The 26241-nt window shown below is 33.2% G+C and overlaps 1 protein-coding gene across 4 annotated transcripts in view; it reads right to left on the bottom strand.

The window, feature by feature from the left end:
• Khc-73 (Kinesin heavy chain 73) overlaps nucleotides 1-26241 on the bottom strand; it is a 734708-nt gene that overhangs the window by 663980 nt on the left and 44487 nt on the right. For all 4 annotated transcript variants that reach the window (XM_069822453.1, XM_069822454.1, XM_069822455.1 and 1 more), the window contains exon 2: nucleotides 25731-25800. In XM_069822453.1, coding sequence (XP_069678554.1) covers nucleotides 25731-25800 — 70 coding nt within the window. The remainder of the gene's footprint in view (nucleotides 1-25730; nucleotides 25801-26241) is intronic.

The following is a 26241-nucleotide window of genomic DNA, read 5'->3' as shown; positions in this document are numbered from 1 at the left end:
TTCCTTTATTCATTCCTTTATTCATTCATTCATTTATTCATTCATTCGTTTATTCATTCATTTATTCATTCATTCATTTATTCAATCATTTATTCATTCATTCATTCATTATTCAGTCATTCATTCATTTATTCATTTATTTATTCATTCATTCATTCATTCATTTATTCATTCATTTATTTATTTATTTATTTATTTATTTATTTATTTTTTAGGTTATTGATTTTGGTAAGTTTCATAATTGTATTGACATACATAATCTTAAATTGTCGCAAAAACTATCCCCGTCTAAATAATTTTTTCAGGTTATTGATTTTGCTTAAATGTTACAATTGAAAACCTCTCCTCATAAATGATGTAATATCAAATTTTATATTATAAATTTTCCTACTTTTATTTATTTATCTAATTATTTATTTACTTATTTATTTATTTAGTTACTTATTTATTTATTTACTTATTTATTTATTTATTTATTTATTTATTTATTTTGTTATTCATTAATTTTTTATTTATTTTTTTATTTATTTATTTTTTATTTATTTATTTATTTTTATTTATTTATTTATTCATTTATTCATTTATTTATTCATTCATTTATTCATTTATTTATTCATTCATTCATTTATTCATTCATTCATTCATTCATTTATTAATTCATTCATTCATTCGTTTATTCATTCATTCGTTTATTCATTCATTCATTTATTCATTTATTCAATCATTTATTCATTTATTCATTCATTATTCAGTCATTCATTTATTCATTCAGTCAATCATTATTCAGTCATTCATTCATTCATTTATTTACTTATTTATTTATTTATTTTTTAGGTTATTGATTTTAGTAAGTTTCATAATTGTATTGACATAGGCTACATAATCTTAAATTGTCGCAAAAACTATCCCCGTCTAAAGAATTTTTTCAGCTTATTAATTTTGCTTAAATGTTACAATTGAAAACCTCTCCTCAAAAATGATGTAACATCAAATTAATGAAATATGTAATTTAGGTGGGAAAAGTGATTTTGAAGCACCTATATATATAATTTGAACTGGTAATGGAAATTACGGGAAAACGACTGAACGGATTTTTTAATAAATGACCCCTCATTTTGAAGCTTGGAACCCAAAGTTTCTCAGAAAAATAGTATTTTTCAGTGAAATGTCACTTTTCCTACATCATTTTCCTATTTTCCAAAATTCATCTTTCGTCAGTTTTGAGAACTAATTAATTGCATTTCAGAATAAAACAAAACACACACTACAATAAACAATAGACTCTCCCTTTTCATCTTCTGTTTCTTGATGAATTCGATTCACTGTTGCGTTCGATATTGCATTCCTTTGCAAGATCAGAGGTCTCGTGTATGTTGCCTCCTCTGGCATCCATACATCAATATGGGCCCTACAAGTGATTCGCATATTCTTGTTTTTGTTGCTCTGAATAGTATGCTGTTACTCCACATCGTACTGCTTAAGTATCTGGACTTTTTCTTATTGTAGATACAAATGAAACAATATTTGAAATGTTTATTCGCTATGTATGGGATATCCACTGGGAAACACGCACTGTTTTTTTTTTTTTTTTTTTTTTTTTTTTAACGTGAGACATTTATGCGGATCGCACTTTCTTTTAATACGGTGGCATCATTAAATGCAACAGATCTTGGATGATTAAAATTGTGTGTTTAAATAGTATATTACGATAAAAAGTTGGGAAGTGCTTTTTACAAAATCGAGGAAAAGTGTGGAAAATGAACAGATTGAGTTTTTCAATTTCCGAGATTTTGTAATGCACTTCACAAACGTGTATTCTACAACATTTTTTGCGCGATCATATTTTTAAAACTACAAAGACTAGTTATTTATGATACTTGTGAGGTAAGTGCATCTTTATTGCACGAGTGGAAAGATTTAAGCACGAGGCGTCAGCCGAGTGCTTAAATTACACGAGCGCAATAAAGATCACGCTCACAAGTACCATACGTAATTTTATCCATGACCATAACGAAAAATTATGTTCTATAAAAGAAAATATGTTGAAAATATAATCACATCATGGCATGGATTTTAGAATCGATACGTGATGTAGGAGGCCATGATTAGTGAAGAATGGTATCTAAGGCGTTGGATAAATAGCAAATTATAATTAATTATATAATTTTAATATATATATTTTTTTTATTTTCAACGTGTATTTTCGTCTTTTTTAAGTTTCAGGGATTATTTAGAAGTGTTCACGGGACTAATGTGATTAAAATAATTTTTCATTTTACTTCTGTAAACTTAAGAGGAATATTAAAACCTAATTTATCATCGTTTCTGTTTAACTCAGTTGGCTAACCCGTGTTGTTTTAAAATCCTATAAACTCAACTTCGCAGGTTCAAGTCTCCTCGCATCCCAAAAGGTAAATTATTACAAAATTAAAAAAAAATATATATATTAGATTTATTTATTTTATTTGGTTAGTTTACGACGCTGTATCAACATCTAGATTATTCAGCGTCTGAATGAAATGAAGGTGATAATGCCGGTGAAATGAGTCCGGGGTCCAGCACCGAAAGTTATCCAGCATTTGCTCGTATTGGGTTGAGGGAAAATCCCGGAAAAAACCTCAACCAGGTAACTTGCCCCGACCGGGATTCGAACCCGGGCCACCTGGTTTCGCAGCCAGACGCACTGACCGCTACTCCATAGGTGTGGACCCGTTACTTCGTGTCTCAACATGTCACAGTACGGCACAAAATATATCTCACCCTGTACAGATGGAGTATATACAGTACATTTCTAGTGTATACAATAAATGTCTACCATTAAAGTATTAACGTTAGTTGTAACCTTCAATCAGGTGTCCCCACGCCGAAGCCTGTTACACGTACCACAGCCAAGCAGCAATAGGCCTACACACAACGGACCCACCTGTGCTGCTGTTGTCGGGTGACTGCACACGCGTCATGACGTCATTTATACTCCGTGTACTCTAAACCTCATACTGGTTACTCTGTGTCCCTAGGACGAAGCCTGGTCATAACACTCCTAAAGAATAATTAATTATTATTCGTACACGAAAGGCGGACAGAAATTGCTAAGTCTAATTCTAAAGTACTTAGCTGTGGCATTAATTTCTAAATGAATCAAATTCTCTGCAATGACCAGACCTCGGATTTTTAGGGATTTAAAAACTAACTTTAGCAACCTAAAATAGGCCCTGGATTTATCAAAATAGGCATTAAAACATAGATTTAGGCACCTAAAAATACAATTTAAAGCAGCTAAAATGTATCAGTCTATATTTATGTACTACACATAAACAAAACCAAAATTGTGATAGAAAATTTCCTTTGTGTCACACCGCCACTGCGGAGTAAGCAACCCACCCTCCGAACCCGCACATGTATGGCGGGTTGCGTCTAATGACGTCACCATTCCTTCAATGGCGATGACCAATTTGCCGACTCCTGCTATAGGCTATCAGCATTTTCATAAATTTGACCCACCCCAAGGGTGAAAGCTAGAATGGACTCAATAAACAGCCAAAGGACTATATTTTGAACATTGTAATTGCCAAGAATATTTGCGCGACTTATATTAACCTAATAAACCAAATAGACAGTTTTCATTCGCTTTTAATTTTTATTTCTGACTTGTAAACTGAGTTAATTAGATTTCTTCAAAACTATGGAACAACTTTTAATAATCGAATTCTTCTATAGGCATATTTATTCCACAGTGTGTGGCACAGACTTTCTGCAACGAATCAGAGTGGAGAATACAGGATAAAATCGGCCTTCCCAATGCACAAGAAACAGTGATTAAACAAATGAAGATTGCTGCACGCAATAGATGTTTTGTGAAATAATTATTACACCATAGCAAGGAGATGCACTATCTCCTTTACTTTTTAACTTTGCTCTAGAGTATGCCATTAGGAAAGTCCAAGATAACAGAGAGGGTTTGGAATTGCACGGGTTACATCAGCTGCTTCTCTATGCGGATGATGTGAATATGTTAGGAGAAAATCCACAAACGATTAGGGAAAACACGGGAATTTTACTGGAAGCAAGTAAAGAGATAGGTTTGGAAGTAAATCCCGAAAAGACTAAGTATATGATTATGTCTCGTGACCAGAATATTGTACGAAATGGAAATATAAAAATTGTAAATTTATCTTTAGAAGAAGTGGAGAAATTCAAATATCTGGGAGCAACAGTAACAAATATAAACGATACTCGGGAGGAAATAAAACACAGAATAAATATGGGAAATGCCTGTTATTATTCGGTTGAGAAACTTTTATCATCCAGTCTGCTGTCAAAAAATCTGAAAGTTAGAATTTATAAAACAGTTATATTACCGGTTGTTCTTTATGGTTGTGAAACTTGGACTCTTACTTTGAGAGAGGAACACAGGTTAAGGGTGTTTGAGAATAAGGTGCTTAGGAAAATATTTGGGGCTAAGAGGGATGAAGTTACAGGAGAATGGAGAAAGTTACACAACGCAGAACTGCACGCATTATATTCTTCACCTGACATAATTAGGAACATTAAATCCAGACGTTTGAGATGGGCAGGGCATGTAGCACGTATGGGCGAATCCAGAAATGCATACAGAGTGTTAGTTGGGAGGCCGGAGGGAAAAAGACCTTTAGGGAGGCCGAGACGTAGATGGGAAGATAATATTAAAATGAATTTGAGGGAGGTGGGATATGATGATAGAGACTGGATTAATCATGCTCAGGATAGGGACCAATGGCGGGCTTATGTGAGGGCGGCAATGAACCTCCGGGTTCCTTAAAAGCCAGTAAGTAAGTAAGTAAGTAGAAAACTAAAATACACCGTCTATGAAGAAGTCCACGGAACTGCCGACAATGGCAGTAACAGACGAATTGACATAATCGCCATTAGCGAATCCCTGTCTCAGGGTATGGTAATCGACCCCACCATCAGGTTTGAAACGTATAAAGGACAGCCTGAAGACGTACATGAGGAGAAACTAGCAACCTACGTTCCAACCATCCTGTATTATAAAGATAAATACCAATATTTTTTATTTATTTTTTTTTTTTATTGTTACTAGCATTATGTGGTACTAATTTTTATTGTATTTATCTGATGCATGTAACCTATAAGATAAAACATTGTAATAAATATAAATAGATCATTTTCTTAATTAATAACAGTGTATATCTCCAATAAATGATTTCTTAGCATCGCCACAGATACACTTGATTGTACTTGTCACTATCTCTTGTCACTAGAGAATACCAATATTTTTTATTTATTTTTTTTTTTTTATTGTTACTAGCATTATGTGGTACTAATTTTTATTGTATTTATCTGATGCATGTAACCTATAAGATAAAACATTGTAATAAATATAAATAGATCATTTTCTTAATTAATAACAGTGTATATCTCCAATAAATGATTTCTTAGCATCGCCACAGATACACTTGATTGTACTTGTCACTATCTCTTGTCACTAGAGAATTCTTGAAATTTATATTTTCCCCGCCATTCATAAAATATTTTGATATGATACCTCTTGCACAAAAGGGGAGATCTATAACTGAAACTTGATTAATATATTTCAGTATTATTTGTATTTATCCTGGTAATAATGAACAGTTTGACTCGTAGACATTCTGTTTTTGCAGCATTAACTTCCCATGATTGTACGAGAAGATTTGAAGAGAACGGCAGTTACGTAGACTTTCGGCTCCCCACCACTACCATTAATGCACAACACAATACGGCGGTTGCTGTCGTCTGCGATACAACGAACTTTTCTGTTGATTTTCGAGTTCGTAATTTTTTCCGGTTATTATATGCTTATTTAAGTTGTGTTAACTCTCGCTAGTGGTTTTATATTTTATTTTATCCGTCTTAGTATTTATTTTATTATTGTAAATATTTTTGTTTTATCACTATTATTATTATTATTATTATTATTATTATTATTATTATTATTATTATTAATGAATTATTTTGTATTACAATCTTTGTATCATTTCTGTCACGATTATTTTATTATTATTATTATTATTATTATTATTATTGTTACTATTATTTCTATCTTCAGCATTATTATTTGAACCCTGTAAAATTTATGTAGACTACTGGACTGTACCCGAGCAAGAGCATATGCTCATTTCGGGTATCTATTCACATGTATTCAATTCAAATGTAAATTGTAGATAAATTTGAATTTAAATTTGAATTTGAACTTCACGATATCAGTGTCACGGGATTGATGTTTGGAACAAGAGAAACGATACCTAACTTCTCTTCTCAATTCTGTAAGTCCCTAGGACTGCACAAATCGTTTCTGAATGAACTGGCCCTTCTCATAATTAGAGAGTCAGTCAAACTTTTACGGAACCACCTATATGGAATCTAATTCAGTGTACTGAAAAAACTGACGCACCATTATCATTTTTCTTTCTCTTATTAGCTTTCATTGCTTCTTTACTTGTAACTTATTTTATTCTGTATACTGCCATTCTTTGTTTGTGTACTTGTTTACTTTTTTTCTTACTCTGTTATCTTTCATCATCTATTTGTTCTTGTATTGTTTTGTATGCTTTGTCTAATGGCAGCCTCTAATTTGAGGAAGCTCTAGTAAATAAATAAATAAAAAAATATGAAATACGTAAATCCAAACACCATGGTAACCCCCCAAATCCTCTTAGACGTTCACGGACAGAACAATATCGATGGTGTTAAGGTAAAGGGGGTTAGGTCAATCTTTGTGCAAAGGAAGGTTTGTTCTCCAGATGAATAGGCTTACACATGTTACATTCTACAAGTGGGTGTACAAAAAACAAGATAATATTAGCATTTTATGCGTTTTATTTGTGTAAATAATTATTAGCAGTAAGATTTCAAAGTTTAATTTTCATTTATTTCAAAACACATTGTATGACATCTCCCTTTATCCCTTTACCCAAACGCCATCGATATTCTCTTCTGCAACTCAAGTTCATCAGTACTGAAATACACGTGGCTGTCTGTGAGAAATTGCTCCAATGTCTGGTATTTTGAAAAGGCTTAAAAGATCTTTGCCTATATCTTGTCTCTTGACTGTATATTATGCTTTTATCCATTCTCATTTAATGTATATGTCATTTATTTGGGGACATAAGAAAACTGCTTTGAGACCTTCACAAATTATTCAAAATAGAGCTTCAAGAAATGTATTGGGTTTTCATTATTTGACTCTAGTTAAATATCTATATCAATTTTCTTTCGTTCTACAAGTTGAATCAATTATCAAATTAGGTGCTGCCATTTTCATGTGCAAAGTTATTAACAATTTAATACATAGTAATATTACATTTCAGTTTAATAAAGATATACATACTTACTTAACAAGACAAAAAGACAATATATATTTTTCTCAGCATAGTTCAGTAACTTATGGAACGAAAGGACTTAACCATTTTTAACAACAACTTTTAACCAACTTCCTTTAGAATATAGAATTTTACCAAATTGCCGGTGTTTTAAGAAATGTTTAAAAATACGTTTTTGGGAAGATGATTTATTTTAATTCTCAGTTGATTTATTTATTTCATGGTTTCAAACTTCTTCTTCTTCTTTCTGCCCAAAGCTTTCTGTTATCTCACTATTTGTTCTTATTTTGCTTTCTTTCTTTAATAAATTTTTGTGTTATTGTTTGTTTTTCACAGACTGTAGTTTCATGACTTTTTCAATTACATTGTATAACATATGTATGTGTTCTGTCAAGGGATTTCAGACCTCAACGAGGTTTGTCCAAGCAAACATCACGTTCACACACTACAAAAATTCCAGCGTAACTTCAGACATTTACGAATTATAAGGTGACAAAAGACAGCCAAAGGAAAAAGATTCGAAGACAAATCTGTGGTCTCTACACAGCGCTTGAACCGCTACGTGTTGCTTCTAGTACAGGCCGCTCAATTAGTTCAAAGGCTACGTGAAGGTCATTTAACTTGAAAGCTGATTATCAATATTTCCATGACTGCCCAGTTAACTCTATCGCCACGTTCTGCCCTACGCTAGGTATCGTGTCGTGACAAATCGATAAAAATCAGAGTTACTCATCTGGATTTATGTGCACGAGATGGCACATGACAAAACATGCACTCGCTTTAACAAACAGGGAAATAGTTTGTATATGAAAGCTTGACTTGATATCGCCGCTGCGCTTCCAAAATCCGTTATGTGTTTTTAAAAAGATTTTGCAGGACAAATAAAAAAGCATTATCACTTTTAATTCACTTGATTTTCAAAGCTACTTTCGGTATAATTTCAAACATTACAAGAAAAATAATGCAATTATACTGAAAGCAGCTTTCAAAATCAAGGGAATTAAAATAGACACAGTTTCTATTCCTTCTCCTGAATTTTTTTTTCAACAACACATAGCGGATTTTGGAGACGCTGCGACAATGTGTATACTACTATTGAATATCTAATATTCCAAGCGTTTTTGGACGGGACGGAGGGGCAAGAGGAAATGGCTTCAAAGCAAAATAAAACAATACAAAGCAATTGAAAGGGATAAACAGCAAAATAAAGGGATAGATTAAAAACAAACAGATGAAGCGCAAAAGGGATGGAAAGTAAAGCAAAGAGGCAGAAGGCAAACCAAAATGGTAGAAGGCAAACCGAAGAAGAAGAAGCAAACCAATGAGATGGAAGACAAATCAAAGGGGTGGAAGGCAAACCAAGAAGGTAAAAAGCAAACCAAAGCGGTAGAAGGGAAACTAAAGGGGTAGAAGGTAAACCAAAAGGAACAGAAGGCAAGCTAAAGGGGTGGAAGGCAAACCAAAAGGGTGCAGGGAAAACCAAAGATGTAAAAGGCAAACCAAAGGGGGTAGAAGGCAAACTAAAGGGTAGAATATATTATTTTAATGTCCCAAGGTACATATGATATTTCCATGCAGATATTCTGCGTCATCATACGATGAAAGAGTAAAGGGTAGAAGGTAAACCAAAAGGAATAGAAGGCAAGCTAAAGGGGTAGAAGGCAAACCAAAAGGGTAGAAGACAAACAAAAAGGGGTGGAAAGCAAAACAAAGGGATAGAAGGCAAAGCAAAGGAGTGGAAGACAAACCAAAGGGGTAGAAGGCAAACCAAAGGGGTAGAAGGCAAACCAAAGGGGTGGAAGATAAACTAAAGGGGTAAAAGGCAAACCAAAAGGGTAGATAGTAAACCAAAGGGGTAGTGGAAGACAAACCGTAGGGGTACGAGGAAAACGAAAGTATAGTAAAAAAAAACAAGTATATAGAAAAGAAAAGATACATACCGGTAGTATTGCATAGTAAATAAAAAACAAAGTACAGTAAAGGAAACAAATTACAATAAAAATAAGTGATAATTAAAAAAAGTAAAGTATAGTGAAGAGAAACGAAGTATAGTAAAGAAAAACTGATTGTAGTAAAGAAAAAGAAAATGTAATAAATAAAAAACATAGTAAAAAACAATGCATAGCAAAGAAAGACCAAGCATAGTATAAAAGCAATAAAGTACAGCAAAGAAAACAAATTAAAATAAAAAATAACTTATAGTAAAAAAAAAACAAAGTATAGTGAACAGAAAGTATAGTGAAAAAAAAAAAAAAACAAATTGCAATAAAAAAAATAAATTGTAATAAACGAAATCATAGTACAGAAAAACAAAGTATAGGAAATAAAAATAAAAGAAAGAAAAACAAAGTAAAACAGAATCAGGCAAAAGAAAATAAAAGCAAAACAAAGTTCAGTCAAGAAGAACAAAGTACTGTAAAGTAAAATAACCCGAAAGAAAATTAATTAAAGCAAAACAAAGTGGAAGAAAACAAAGCATACTGGAGGAAAACAAAGTATAGTCGAGAAAAACAAAGTATAGTAAAGAAAATAAAGTATAGTAAAGAAAAACAAAGTGCAGTAAAGAAAAACAAAGTATATAGAGAAAAACAAAGTATAGTAGAGGAAAACAAAGTATAGAAGAGAAAAACAAAGTATAATAGAGGAAAAAGTACAGTAGAGGAAAACAAAGTATAGAAGAGAAAAACAAATTATAATAGAGGAAAAAGTACAGTAGAGGAAAACAAAGTACAGTAGAGGAAAACAAAGTATAGTAGAGAAAAACAAAGTATAGTGAGAAAAACAAAGTATAGTGAGAAAAACAAAGTATAGTAGAGAAAAACAAAGTACAGTAGAGAAAAACAAAGTACAGTAGAGAAAAACAAAGTATAGTGAGGAAAACAAAGTATAGAAGAGAAAAACAAATTATAATAGAGGAAAACAAAGTACAGTAGAGGAAAACAAAGTAGAGTAGAGGAAAATAAAGTATAGTAGAGAAAAACAAAGTATAGTGAGAAAAACAAAGTATAGTAGAGAAAAACAAAGTACAGTAGAGAAAAACAAAGTATAGTGAGGAAAACAAGGCACAGTAGAGAAAAACAAAGTATAGTGAGGAAAACAAAGAATAGAAGAGAAAAACAAAGTATAATAGAGGAAAACAAAGTACAGTAGAGAAAAACAAAGTACAGTCGAGAAAAACAAAATATAGTGAAGAAAACAAAGTATAGTAGAGAAAAACAAAGTACGGTAAATGAAAACAATGCAATTAAACGAATTGAAAAAAATAAAGTAAAATGAAGAAAAAATAAAATAAAGTGAAGCTAAAAAAGCAGAATAAAGCTGTTCAAAAGAGACATAAAGAAAAGCACAACAAAGCAGACGAAAGGAAAACAAGATAAGGGAACGAAGACAGAAGGTCGTAAATAAAACAAATGGAGAAGCAAGCAAGACATAGGGAAGGGAAGTGAAGAAAAGGAAAGAATGTACAGTATAGAACTGCTAGTCTAATAACCTCAACATTTCGCAGAAGCAAAAACTACGAGGGATTGGTCAGATAAACATACTGCCAAGAAACCAGCACTTTAATAAGTGAATGTCCTAATGCTGACGCAGAAGCGGGTTGTTCCTGATCTCGTTCAAGCCGCCCACAACACACAATCCGATCAATAAATTCCCTGAGTACGGTCTGATGCATGATCGGAAATCATGCCTTCCTCGCACAAACGAAGACAGCGCACTCACGCAGTTTGGGTGCAATTTCCAATATTGTGGGAGTACAATCATACTGCCAACCGAAATACAGACTCCACGTGGAGTATAAAATAAGATTGTCGTATCTGGATGATTTATTGATGACTAAAAAGGTTAGCAATTTTAATTGAAAGTCACCTTATAGCTTAAATTTATTTTCTGTGGCTGGTGGTCGTAGAAATCAATGTATTGATGTCCATATAAAAATAACTGTAACTAGGAATAATCTTTACAACGAAAATGTGACAACACCGCTTCACATTGCAAGTACTGATGCGTGCAAAAAGATATTATCCAATACAAAGCTTACCGGTAGGGAGCTAAATGGCCATAATTAATTTAGAGTCACAATTTTAACAGAATTGAAATTTCCTTTCCATCGTTCAACTATTCTAATCACTTGTGCACATTTCGAATACCGGTACGATACTTTATTTGATATTGGAATAAAATTTACAGTACAAAGATATACTGATTTGTTTGGGCACGTTTAGTTTCACTTAGAAAACAGTTTTTGAAATTCTCATCTTGACCTCTTCCCGATTTAAATGTGTTTCACTTCAAAGAGTTCAGTATGTCAAATTTCACTATAGGCCTACATACAAAATATTATGGCTACGGTTTTATGGGAAAATAATTATGAAATTATACGCGAGTAGCAAAGCAGTTCTTGGGAAACTTGTATTATGGCTATGGATCGGTGAAAATAACTAAAAAAAAAAAACCATTAAGAATTAAAATTTTGTTTTCAACTCTAAAAAATAAAGTAATGTTTCCGTGGCGCTACAGCCCGCGAAGGGCCTAAACCGACCAGCCGGCTGCTGTCCTCACGCCCACATGTCGTAGCAGAGGTGGACGATCATCCAACCAGAATGGAGGTATCGTGTGGTTAGCACGATGATCCCCCCAGCCGTTATGGCTGGTATTCGTAACCGGATTTCGCTACCTATCGTAGCTCCTCAAATGCATCACGATGCTCTGGGTGGGCACCGGTCCCATACACTGGCCGAAATTTCATGAGAAAATTTCTTCCCCCATTAGGACTCGATTTATTTCAGTAGGTTATTTTACGACGCTTTATCAACAGCTCAGGTTATTTAGCGTCTGAATGAGATGAAGGTGATAATGCCGGTGAAATGAGTCCGGGGTCCATACACCGAAAGTTATCCAGCATTTAGGACAAGAACCAGCGCGCATTCCGTAACGCGAGTCCTAGACGGGATGCCTTAGATCACGACGCCACGGCGCGAGACAAAGTAATGTTTCTGTTTCTTAAATATGTGCTTATTTTGGCCCTATGACAATTTAAAGCCCTTCAGGACGAATTTAAAGGGACCAGAGCGTGCGTGGAGCCGCAGCCCTTTAAACTAACACTCAGCTGCCATTCTGACAGACGTTGTTCTTCATTCTAACTAATTTTACTTTTCATTCAGTTCATATTTCGCGCTGTTATGTAGGAGAAAACTGTGTGTGTAGACCTGCATAGGAGGAAGGATATCGATAGTATATATCATATACAGGTTGTACTTTGATACTTGTTTTCTCGATTTTCCAATTTTCAACATTTTGTACATTCAAAATGCTCTAATGAGTAAAGTTTTTCTCCAATCCCAGTGAAATTTTGCACACAAGTCCACAAAACCATGTGAAGTAAATTGACACATATGTTTTCTTCTGCTATTGAAAGTATTCAAATCACCATGTGTTGGAGATATAAGTTTAAAGAAAAAAATTGAAAAAAAAAAATTAACAACTAAAAGTGTAAATACTTTTTTTTTTTTTCAAAAATTGAAAAAATATTAGAAGTATGCGTCATATTTTACATTACATCTATCAGGAGTAAATTAAATATAAATTTAAAGAAAAATTTTGTAAACTTTGAAAATTGGGATAATTACAAATTCAGTATTAAAAAAGCAACAAAAATTAATTATAAGTAAACGAATTGGAATATCACAGTGAAAATTTGTGTATTCCATGCCCACATTGTAAGAAGGTAAAAGTTTCAGATTAATTGGTATAAAAATGTAGAAGTTAGAAATTTCACAGATCCATAGCCTTAACAAAATTCGTTCGATAATTTGGTGTGCTCACAAAACGAACATATCCGTTGCACAGCTCTTAGATCATAGGTTATAGTGAATACTCAAAATGATATACGGCGAGATACAATGAACAAAGATAGTTGACACTTCAATGCTACCAACCTTAAACCTGAAGTAGTAATATTATTAAATAAATGTTCATGGTATAAAAAGTGATGTGATGAAAACAGTAACTTCACATACGTACAACTACGTAGCTATATGAATAATAATAATAATAATAATAATAATAATAATAATAATAATAATAATATTATTATTATTATTATTATTATTATTATTATTATTATTATTATATTTCCGCAACATTGTTATAAATGCGATATAAAATGCAAACAATATGGCATTTGAACAAAACTGGCCTGATTAATACCTCAAATTATACCAACCTAACAGCTACAAAATGACTGGCCTCATTAATATCTCAAATTAGCCAACCTAACAGTTACAAAATGACTGGCCTCATTAATATCTCAAATTGTGCCACCGGGTATATCCACTGCCACCGGGTATATACCCACTGCAGTGTGAATAAATACATACATACAAAATGACTGGCCTGATTAATATCTCAAATTGTGCCAACCTAACAGTTACAAAATGGCTGGCCTGATTAATATCTCAAATTGTGCCAACCTAACAGTTACAAAATGACTGGCCTGATTAATATCTCAAATTATGCCAACCTAACAGTTACAAAATGACTGGCCTGATTAATACCTCAAATTGTGCCAACCTAACAGTTACTAAATGACTGGCCTGATTAATATCTCAAATTATGCCAACCTAACAGTTACAAAATGACTGGACTGATTAATATCTCAAATTGTGCCAACCTAACAGTTACAAAATGACTGGTCTGATTAATATCTCAAATTGTGCCAACCTAACAGTTACAAAATGACTGGCCTAATTAATATCTCAAATTATGCCAACCTAACAGTTACAAAATGACTGGCCTGATTAATATCTCAAATTATGCCAACCTAACAGTTACAACATGACTGGCCTGATTAATATCTCAAATTATGCAATCCTAACAGTTACAAAATGACTGGCCTGATTAATATCTCAAATTATGCCAACCTAACAGTTACAACATGACTGGCCTGATTAATATCTCAAATTATGCCAACCTAACAGTTACAAAATGACTGGCCTAATTAATATCTCAAATTGTGCCAACCTAACAGTTACAAAATGACTAGCCTAATTAATATCTCAAATTGTGCCAACCTAACAGTTACAAAATGACTGGCCTAATTAATATCTCAAATTGTGCCAACCTAACAGTTACAAAATGACTGGCCTAATTAATATCTCAAATTGTGCCAACCTAACAGTTACAAAATGACTGGCCTAATTAATATCTCAAATTGTGCCAACCTAACAGTTACAAAATGACTGGCCTAATTAATATCTCAAATTGTGCCAACCTAACAGTTACAAAATGACTGGCCTAATTAATATCTCAAATTGTGCCAACCTAACAGTTACAAAATGACTGGCCTAATTAATATCTCAAATTATGCCAACCTAACAGTTACAACATGACTGGCCTGATTAATATCTCAAATTATGCCAACCTAACAGTTACAAAATGACTGGCCTAATTAATATCTCAAATTGTGCCAACCTAACAGTTACAAAATGACTAGCCTAATTAATATCTCAAATTGTGCCAACCTAACAGTTACAAAATGACTGACCTAATTAATATCTCAAATTGTGCCAACCTAACAGTTACAAAATGACTGGCCTAAGTAATATCTCAAATTGTGCCAACCTAACAGTTACAAAATGACTGGCCTAATTAATATCTCAAATTGTGCCAACCTAACAGTTACAAAATGACTGGCCTAATTAATATCTCAAATTGTGCCAACCTAACAGTTACAAAATGACTGGCCTAATTAATATCTCAAATTGTGCCAACCTAACAGTTACAAAATGACTGGCCTAATTAATATCTCAAATTGTGCCAACCTAACAGTTACAAAATGACTGGCCTAATTAATATCTCAAATTGTGCCAACCTAACAGTTACAAAATGACTGGCCTAATATTTCAAATTGTGCCAACCTAACAGTTACAAAATGACCAACTGTCATATCTGTAACGTGTGTATTCGAGGAAGTGTTGCCAGTAGTGAAGTGAACCTAACAGCTAGAAAATCACTGAATTGAAGCAGATGATCGGCAGGGGGGAATGTTGAAGTTACAATTTAGTACCTTACGATGCATTGTACAGACTATAACATAATCCAACAAAATTTGGACGACGATTTCTGTATAATAATGCTTCCTTGAATCTCTGATTAAACGTTGGGTCAAAGTTCCTAGAATGGAGAAAGTGAAAAACAAATGACATAAATTCTATTGCTATACAGTTCAGAGAATACGCTGTTGATTAATTTCCAACCATAAACTAAATTAATTTTAAGCTGTTTGACATAAAAGCATCAAATTAAGTAAGCTTAATTTTCGAGTAAAAAGTTGGGAATTCGAGTCCGCGGTTTCCAGCTGAATAGACTTCTGAGTACTGATTACGAGTGAAATCCTTTCATCGGTTGAAATGCCGCACACAGACAAAGTGAATACCTGCAAATAGAATTTAATTGCAGTGGAAGTCACGAAATTAATTTTCACAGAACTACAGTAGGTACAATATTTTCCCCATATTTCATACAAACCAAAATATTACAATATAAAAAGGTACAAACGAGCACATCTGCATACATCATCTTCAACTGCCTTCGAACAGTAGACCTCAGGATGCTGTTATAGACTCTAGTAATAGTAATCTCTTTGAAGGTTACTTTCTCAATTTCCAACAACTCATTGACGTCATACTGATGTGTGAATCGTTTCGACTATTAACTACATTGTTGTCTCGAGACAGCCTCATGGAATGAGGAAGCGATTATGAAGTAATTAATGGGAAGGCTCCGCTTTGTTAAATTTAAATACGGGGAGTACAAAGACAAAAATAAAGAGAAATATCAAACTTTTATTTCAAATTCCAAACATTCTTACAAACCCAACCATGCTCACAATAACAATCACAAACAGCCAAATTTTTTCACGCAATTATGATTCCTGTCGCTTTTTTAAATACTGGTATTATCGCCGCGCTCTCATGGTTAACATGTCGGCATCATACAATAACGACCGGTGTGCTTTTAAAATATAATTTTGCCGACCGATTGTTGCTCTATAGCAGAGGTCTCCAAAAAGCGTGTAGTCATTCGTGCTCTCGATGCTGCCCGCCGAGCACAGGGTGCTGTAAGGCTAGAAAAGGGGAAGAGACTCGTACCTCAACAGATGGGAGCGGTCAGTGGGGGATTGCGGCAACGATCTGCTTATGTTTACAAATAATAACATAAAAAGGGTAAGAAATATCATACGTTTGTATATTATTTTGACATACAGTAAAATGTTCGTTCATTAACTCCTCGGATGAAATTGGCTAGGTGAGCTTTATCATTTCTATCTGTGCTTTCGTCCAATGCTACAGACTGGTTAATTGTGGTTTCGACTTCAGATTCAATTACATTTGCAATCTTGCAAATCCTTCTCTGAACTGTGTTTGGGGACAATTTAATTTTCTTAAACTTGTGACTTTGTTCTGGACACAGTATTTTAGTAACGTCCTGTATGCACGATTTTACAAATGCTCATTCTGCAAAGGGCTTCATTGATTTTCTATTATTCCAAGTCAGAACATAGCTAGCAAGAAGTCTTTTTTTTTTTTTTTTAAGACTGAGGATGCGTGTGTGATTTATGTTTGTATGTTCTTGTTTCAAATTTATCAAAATATTTGTACGTATTTCACCTAAAATGAAACGAAAAACTATAAGTATAACCAACAGTTAATACAGAGTGCCCCAAAATAAATTATTGTCACATGTCCAGCATACCTGTAATTGTATGATATTCTTTGCGAATAGTCGAGCAGTGTCGTCGCAAGTTGAATTTTAACACCCTTAAGAATTTTCGAATAAATTAAACATTTCATATTCTCCCCACTAACACAAAAAAAATTCTCTTCCTATTCACCCTTGAATGTACTACGTCCATGATTAGAAGACATTGTGAAACGGTCGAACACTCCGACCAACACAATGATAATGGCAGTCCGCCACTGCTCTTCGTTTGCGCATAAACATTGAGTATAGGACAGGTGGGGATGGGTGAGGTGGAGGCGCTCATTACGTACTGGCTTCGGTTCAGTTCAGGGGCTTACTCGCGAGTACGCTTTTGGAGACGTCTGCTCTATAGGTTTCACTCTAAGCGTCACGTTGTCAAGTCTACTTCCTCGATAAGAATAAGCACTAGTTTGTTATATTGTTAAATGACTATTATTATTATTATTATTATTATTATTATTATTATTTCATATACGAGTACGTTGACATTCTTAACTCTTAATAATAACTCTTTAATAATAATTTTTAATCACATACCTTAATGTTCGTCCTCAGCACAAGACATTGCAACCTCGGTTTTAGTACTGCAATTTCACCTCAATTGCACTGTTAATTATTGTTTTTAAATATTTGCAAAAATTAAGCAAAGTCTACTACTCCACGAAACTTATTGCATTCCTGATACAAGTAACATTAAGGAAGCCGTGAAAAAATCAACAAGATTCCAGATGCCGATGTTATTACTGCAATATGTTATATAAATAATATTGTTAAAATATTAAAATGAAAAATAAATCATTACATAACCTTACCGTTTGTTTTAAGTTCGCATTTATAGACTGGGGAAAAAAAAAAACAGACGTATATCACGGCCAGCTGGAGTATAGTAAACACAGAAAACATTTTATAGCAACAATGTTGAAGAAAGATATTTTGGTGTTCCGAAGTTGCCGTCATTAAACAGAACCAACATGGAGATTTAATTGCAACTAATTAGAAATTCGTCTTTCAGGTTAGTAATAAACGATCTTCGCACAAAATAATGTACGATACACGAGCGGTATGTTTGTTTTCATGTTCTCGGAAATTAAAAAAGCTCAACTACGTTTCGCTTTTTCAATCTTTTCCTCGACCATGAAAACGTCAACATACCGCTCTTGTAACGTATATTACTATTAAATATACCGTAATCTAGAAAGTCTGCTACGAATTCAACTTTGTTTCAGGAAGTAAGACACGGACCGTCCACATGCAATACAACGAAGCGGAGTGGAAAATTTGGCCTTGTATGTTTGGTCTGTAAATTGAGGATTTATTACTCCTAAGTGGCAGATATTAGCAAGTTTTATTGACAGAGCATTAGACCTCTTTCAGGCAAGGTAAGCATCGACGTCGATATGGATCAACAGTGACTTGTGCTTCTATTGCATAGTGTGAAAAAACTGCAGCTCGACCCCAAGGAAATTATAAAAACAGTAAAAACTGCCGTTGACAAGCTACGGAAAAAGGCGAAACCACAAAATAGAAGTATAGTGAGGATCACGTAAGAGTAGTTCCTAAAAGGCTAATTTCACCGTCTCTTCAGTGTTGCCAACTAATATCAGATATCACCAAAGAGGATAAAATTACAATGCTACGTACTGAAATAATAATAATAATAATAATAATAATAATAATAATAACAATAATAATAATAATGTAGTGTTAACAATAACAGTGTCTTACTTATTTACCACATCTCATCTTTATGTTGCGAGGTGTTTCCTAAATGGTTCAATAATTTATTTATGAAATATATTTTCCTCCTGTACTTCTCGCATATTATGTTGGTAATATGTTACTAATAATAAATCTGTAGCCGAAATTTTTCTGGTAATTTTCGATTTTCCAAAAATAATTGGTCCTAACATATATAATTAACCACCCTGAAACCGAAAATCGCTTTTTTTGACATTTTTGTTTGTATGTCTGTCTGTCTGTCTGTATGTTTGTTACCTTTTCACGCGATAATGGATGAACGAATTTCGATGAAAATTGGAAAATATAATATATGTTCGTTGTAACTTAGATTTTAGGCTATATGGCATTCAAAATACATTATTTAAAAGGGGGGTTATAAGGGGGCCTGAATTAAATAAATCGAAATATCTCGCTTATTATTGATTTTTGTGAAAAATGTTACATAACAAAAGTTTCTTTAAAAATAATTTTTATTCCATGCAAAATTTTGATAGGACTGATATTTAATGAGATAAATGAGTTTTAAAATTAAAATAACTGCCATCTAAGGCCGTATAATGAAATAAAAAACAAATGACTTCGTCTATAAAGGGCCTTGGACAGCAGCAATCAAAAGCTATGAAAGATAGCCTACAGAAAATGTTTCTGTGTTTGTATGAAGTAATATCGGAAGCTAAATTAATCGATTTGTATAATTAATTATTATTTCACCATTGGAAAGTGTAGTTTCTCTAGATGGACATAATGCTATAATGTTATTACAGTAACTTCTGATATGATATAATATTTAATATAATATAATATAATTTAAGTTATTTGAAGGGTTCAGAACCATAGTGGGCCAAACGCCATTTACTGAATACGTAGAAAACAAGGGTTAAAATTAAGTTATTACCATAATTCAATGGAAACCTAGAACAAGTAAAATAAAGTATACACATTAAATCTAAATGATGACAATGTTCATTAAACTATGGTTGCATGTAATAAAAATTAAGAAACATGTTAAAGGAATTGTCATTGCACCAAATGAGTGTCTCTGGACCAAAATGATCGCATTTTAATTATTTGGATGCAATTTAAATTAAGTAAATATTAAACAATTCATCCTTCTATCAAACATGAATGTTCCCTGGGTCAAATGTCCTATTTTAATTATGTAATTACTTTATATTTATTTCTAACGGTGCAGCGGAGCGCACGGGTACGGCTAGTGATCTAATAATACAATTTATTTTGTCAGGCAACATGAAATTTATTGCTTTCACTAAAGAGTTTACGATTCATGACACCTAACCTAAAAATGTATTTACTTGCATTCATTTCCATCAGTTTGCTTTACTGTAAACCGAAATCATTGCTGCCAACATAAGTTAGAAAATAACTGCCAGTTGTAGTATTTGTCAGTACCCGAAATTCGAAAAGAAGTTGGTAAAAGAAAATTCAACCTGAAAGCTAGAAAATCACTGTAATCCACTAACATATTTAGTAATAGTGGAAAAATAGTTGGGTTTCACCCTTATGGTATTAAGTAAGCTGATCCGGACTATATACCTCATCACTTGTTAACCTCTGCCTCTTTTACGTTCATAGTTTTCTGCCCAACGGCAGGTCTTTCACTGCAAACCCAGCATTCTCCAATAGTCCCTATTTTATGCCTTCCTCTTAGCTTCCGCATATGATTCATAATGTTGTCTATCATCTGATATCTTTCGCCCCGAACTGTTCTCCCGTTCACCATTCCTTCCAGTGCATCCTTCAATAGGCACTTTCTTCTCAGCCAGTGACCCAGTCAAGTCTTTTTCTCTTCCTGATCACTAGGGCTAGGATTTTGATTAAATTGCATCTTTTTTCTAGTAAGCCAGAAACATAGCTGCTTTAGTATTTATATGTTATGTGATAAACTGAGTGTTTTAAAACATATTTATTAGGGTATTTTTTTTTTTTGCATTTTTGCCTGTTTCAACTCATAAGAGCATCTTTTGTTTTATTCGGTAATATTTGAGGTATTTTCATTTAATTTTGGCCATAAATCCCCATTACTAATGTAAAACAATGTTTATATCCTCTCGATATTTTCTCTACATATTTTGTCCTTTAATACCCATTATTTTGTATAATATTTTAATCATTTTTCTACACAAATATTGCCATTTTAACCTAATACACCCCATGCAATGGATCACTCCAACCACCCCTTCAATACAGACTCATCTATGCCTTATACAGGGACATCACTTTATTTTTACTAACATTTTAACATTAACCTGGCTATACTCGGAAACACTGTTACCCCCTTCCATTACTGGAGTTTGGAGTTACTAGTGCAATATGTAAACAAATCATTTTACTAGCTATAGGAGGAGAGAAAAGTAGTGTATCCATTTATGTTACAGGGAAATATAGTATTACGATTTTCAGTTTGGTCATTACTTTACAGTATTTTATCAAAAAACAGTAGAATAGTAACATTTTTTTTTTCATAAGCTCAAGTCTTCAGGCGGTTATATACATTATGTAATGTCTACTTTATTCAGCATATTACTAACCTAATTTATTCCTGAGAATTTTGTGAGCACTTCCGTAAGAAACCCCAATTTCTACAGCTAACTTCTTGACCGACTTATTACGATCTCGCTGCATCCTTTCTCTAGAATCTTCTACAGCATCTTCTGTCACCTTTGTTGGCCATCTTACACTTTTCTTCCTTTCTGTACACTCTGCTGCTCTAAATTTATCTACCAGATTAATGACATTTCTACGAAAATATTCCGTAATGATATAATCAGGAAATTGTGAAAAAAAAAAAACTGTTGTTCACATTCGGTTATATTGTAATTCCAGTTTCCATCATCATCCTTCATACTTACAAATAGTAAAACAAAACTCTTGTTTAAATAATGCTGTTAAGTACCATACCATATTATAGAGTACCGTACTTTCGGTAACTCTAATCTTCACTTGTGCTCAGTCCACACAGATAAATTTAGTTATGCTACACACCATACCTGTGTGAAAATAAACTTCAATAATATAAGCTTTTTCTTCTATAGAAAATGCAACATATTTCTGAAACACACTGTACTCTGTACTGTTTATTTCACTGCTAGCAACAGCGGCCGTAAGCTTGTGTGACTGACGTTAGCAAGGACATTAGTGAAAGGGATGGGAGTCAAGTACATTTAGAAACGCAGGTACAATAAAAATTGAAGTAAAAATAAAATCATGTCCCTGTAGTTCCGGATAAGAGTGGCCTTGTGGTGGACTACAAGGAAACTACATTAATTAAAGTGTACTACTTAGAAAAAATTATGTAAAATTAAATAAACTTGTGTGTTGGTACTAGAATTTAATTGAATTAGGGTAGTCTAAATATTAAGTAGAACAAAACCTCTTTTCCTACTAAGCCAATTTATGTAAGATCAATTTTTAGGGTATTTTTGAAAGATTTTTAGGTCATAAATGCATTTTTTAGGACTTTTTTCATGATTTATAGATCATCAAAATTCTAGCCCTACTGATCAGTTTCAGCATCATTCTTTCTTCACCCACAGCTTCATTTCTTATTCTGTCTGTCCATTTCACACGCTCCATTCTTCTCCATATCCACATTTCAAATGCTTCTAGTCGTTTTTCTTCACTTCGTCGTAATGTCCATGTTTCTGCCCCTACCAAAATGTCCAGTTGCCATTTATGTTTCCATATTTCTGTAATTTCGGGTGCGTTCATTATAATATTACTAGATACACCGTTGTCGACAGTTATTTAAAGGAGTTACAGACCAAGTCACTCGTCGACGAAACTTTTTCGAGCTTTCCTAAAACTTTTAGTATCCAGTAACTTACCGTATTTCCAGGAAAACATAACAAAGCTCAAAGCGTTTGAACAATTCCGCAAGCTTATCTACATCGTATTCACGTTGCATCTGTAAACCGCACTTCTCCACAACAATGAAATGTCTTCCGCTCTTTGATACAATTATCAAACCTGAAGTTTCGCAGAACAGCATAATAGCCATCGTGACTAACAATATACTCTATATACTATAATGTCTTTATTCAAGTCAGATGATCAAAGGGGCCATAATTTGCAAAACATCTCATAGTACCAACTGTTAAAATGATCAAACACAATACGTATAAATTGACAAGAATGACACTAGAATCAAGACTTAACAATACGGTACATCACGTCGTTTTCCCGTTTCCAGCATAATTATGTTGAATCTTTAACATCGTCCTCCTAACAAAATGTATTTTCCTTCAACAAACACAGCGCCCTCTAGAAACATGTTCTGCGTAATGATGTTATTTGAGATCTAAAATGTTCGACAGTGTTGCCAATTCGATTCTTAAAAATCCGCTGTGAAGCCGTGCAGAAACAGCTAAATTGAACCAGTGAGTGGAAAAAAGGAATAACTACATTTTTTTGCTAAATTGAACTGAGATAGCCATCTTGTTCCTCAATGATAGACCCATTGGATGAGCTGAAAAAGAGAATATTACTAACATTCTTACCCACGTAAAATCTCATGTCTGTTCTGTGTGGAGTGGAAGAAGGAAATAACTTCTGTAGTAGTTCCCTTTTTCAACCCAATACTGTTCTATTACAGCTAATATTGGACAATTTTTATAATAAACTAATAATAAGCTACAGGAAGTAACTGATACATGTAAACAAGGGGAAATGTTGTTGGGTTATTATTCGACTACATGCAGAACTTGTCACTTCACTTTATTCGCGTACAGGAGATGTTTTATCTTCACAAGCTTTGGATGTACGTACATACAGTATTCTGTATTCATAATCTTTCTAACAACAAAGCATTGAAACTGCCACAGATTAACCGAACAGTAAAGCTGGAAAAGTTAATTACCATAATTGCATAAAAACACCTTTTCCAAAGCTTCCTTAGTACCGTACCGTGTTACAAAATATCTGTAGATGCAGTAACTAAAGTTTGTGTCATTATTACAGTTATCTTTAAATAACTTGAAAACGATTAGACATATCTCAAAACGAATTACACCACTGTTTTTCTCAGAAAATTTCAGATGATTTTGAGTACCTATATGACCCCCTTTCCATTTAAAATTTCAAAGTTGCATTCAAAATGGAGGCTTTTGAGATAGCTGAGAGCTAGAATCGAATGTGTCACTGGTAGAGCATTTGGTTTTACAAATACTGGTAACACCTATAACAATCGAAAATCAAGCATATGGAAGAGATATATATATATATATATATATATATATATATATACTGTATATGGTTCCAGAATTTTGATTCACCCTGTATATTTTTTTCCATAAAATTGTAATGTGGAAGTCGTTATTAACCTGTTTAATCACCTATATACATTTTTAAAGAAGGAAAAAATTGGAGGAGAGGCTAGGAAGCTAATAAAGTTTGTGTGTGATTACTGAGTGGAAAAAGGAAATAAGTTTTAAAATTTAAAACAATTGTATACAAATATTAACAAGGCATAGAGCAAAGTTTGGTAATAATATATATATTACAAACAATAGTGAACATTTTTACTGTTGACAACATTTAAATCAAACTTAACAGAAAAGCTGTAGAAAGTATTTTTGTTTCCTGAAAAGTTGGGTTCAAAGTAGTTATTCCCTTTTTCCACTCACTGATTCAATTGCTATATTGTAAATTTAAATTATATTATTTTGCCGCTGTGAGTGCTAAAAATAGCCGCTAAATCCCTAGATCAGCAATACAAATTTAATAAATTTTACCCGCTAAACTAACGCCGAAAAACGCTAGATCTAGCGGGAAAACCGCTGAATTGGCAACACTGATGTTCGAAGCTCTATATCTCAAATTAAAGATTTTGTAGTTAAATTCTTGTTCCAGAGAACGCCTCAATTGAAACACATTTCTGAAATACTACGTTACATATGAGCGAACAAAAGAACTGCGAAGACTGGTGAAACAACGTAAACTCGGGTATATATTCTCTAGCAATGAAACCTAAATTCGTTGCTATAACTACAGCTCGGGTATTGACCTTTTGTCTATTTTGTGTACATGAAGTAAGGGAACTTAACCCAAAATCAATGTTAAAAGCGCTTGTCCAAGTTTTATAGTCCCTATAAATGCCTAATTTAGGGATAACAGCCTATTTTACGAATAGCAGCCTATTATAATCGGAATATATGGTATCATTCTTGGTCATCCTAAGAAAGAAGAGTACCCTGGCTGTTACAACGTTCTTGCTATTCGTCCAAAGTCTACATCATCGTCTTTCTAACATTTCATCTGCAATGCGTTGTTGAAGAAGCTCACAGTGTCAAGGACTGGACCCACATTCAACTGGACATTGCTCTTAAAATCGTTCTGTGTAAAAGATAACGTAAACTTTATTGTTATGTCAAAAATGGCTCTAATCGAAGTATCTAGGCAATAAATAAAAACTGTAAATAAATACGAAACTATGCATAAATCTCACCTTTCATAATAACGTGAAATTATTTTTTTTATTTTATTTTACTGGGTTATTTTACGACGCTGTATCAACATCTTGGTTATTTAGCGTCTGAATGAGATGAAGGTGATAATGCCGGTGAAATGAGTCCGGGGTCCAACACCGAAAGTTACCCAGCATGTGTGAAATTATTAACTGTAACAAAATACTCCGAGGTACTACTTCATACGAAACAATAAAATAACATTGTCATTCTTCAACAGTTATGACAATTTGAACGTAACTTCTGCTAGTACTAAAATAATTCGGGTTTTTAATCGTTTCCAAAAAGATAACATATTTTCAACATTCTCCAATCTTTCTATTCCGTCAAAACCTATAAATAAGTAAATTAGTAACTATGATTACAACACAAATTATGTTTTCCTTACCTTTCTAAATGATGCAAGATGGTCTGTTGTGCTTCCATTTGAACCACACATTGTGTACCAAGTTCCAGTTCTGAAATAAGAGGAAAAATGTTGACATTAATAGAAGAATTAATGTTAGCATTGTACAGGGACATCATTTTATTTTTACTAACATTTTTAATATTAACATGGCTATACCTTTAGAGAACCGGAAACACCGTTTGCTACACCCTTCCACAACTGGAGTTCGATGATACTGGCGTAAAACACAAACAAATCACTTTACTAGGTACAGGAGGGAAGAAAAGTAGTTCATCCATTTACGTAAACTAGGAAATATCGCGATTTTGAGTTCGATAATTTTCATTAGGTTTTTGTTTAATCAAAATGCAGTACTGTATTAAGAATAAGTGTTTTTACTCACGAAGTGAGTTATCCATGCGAACGTATTCATTATGCAGTGTATATTATACTGTCTACAACACATTAGCGTACAATATAGAGAATGAAGTTAAAATGAAAAACAATCATA

This window comes from Periplaneta americana, chromosome 3 (genome assembly GCF_040183065.1).
Source record: "Periplaneta americana isolate PAMFEO1 chromosome 3, P.americana_PAMFEO1_priV1, whole genome shotgun sequence".
Taxonomy (NCBI): Eukaryota; Metazoa; Arthropoda; class Insecta; order Blattodea; family Blattidae; genus Periplaneta; species Periplaneta americana.
The sequence above is the reverse complement of the archived record's forward strand: the minus strand, read 5'-3'. Positions and strand labels throughout refer to the sequence as shown.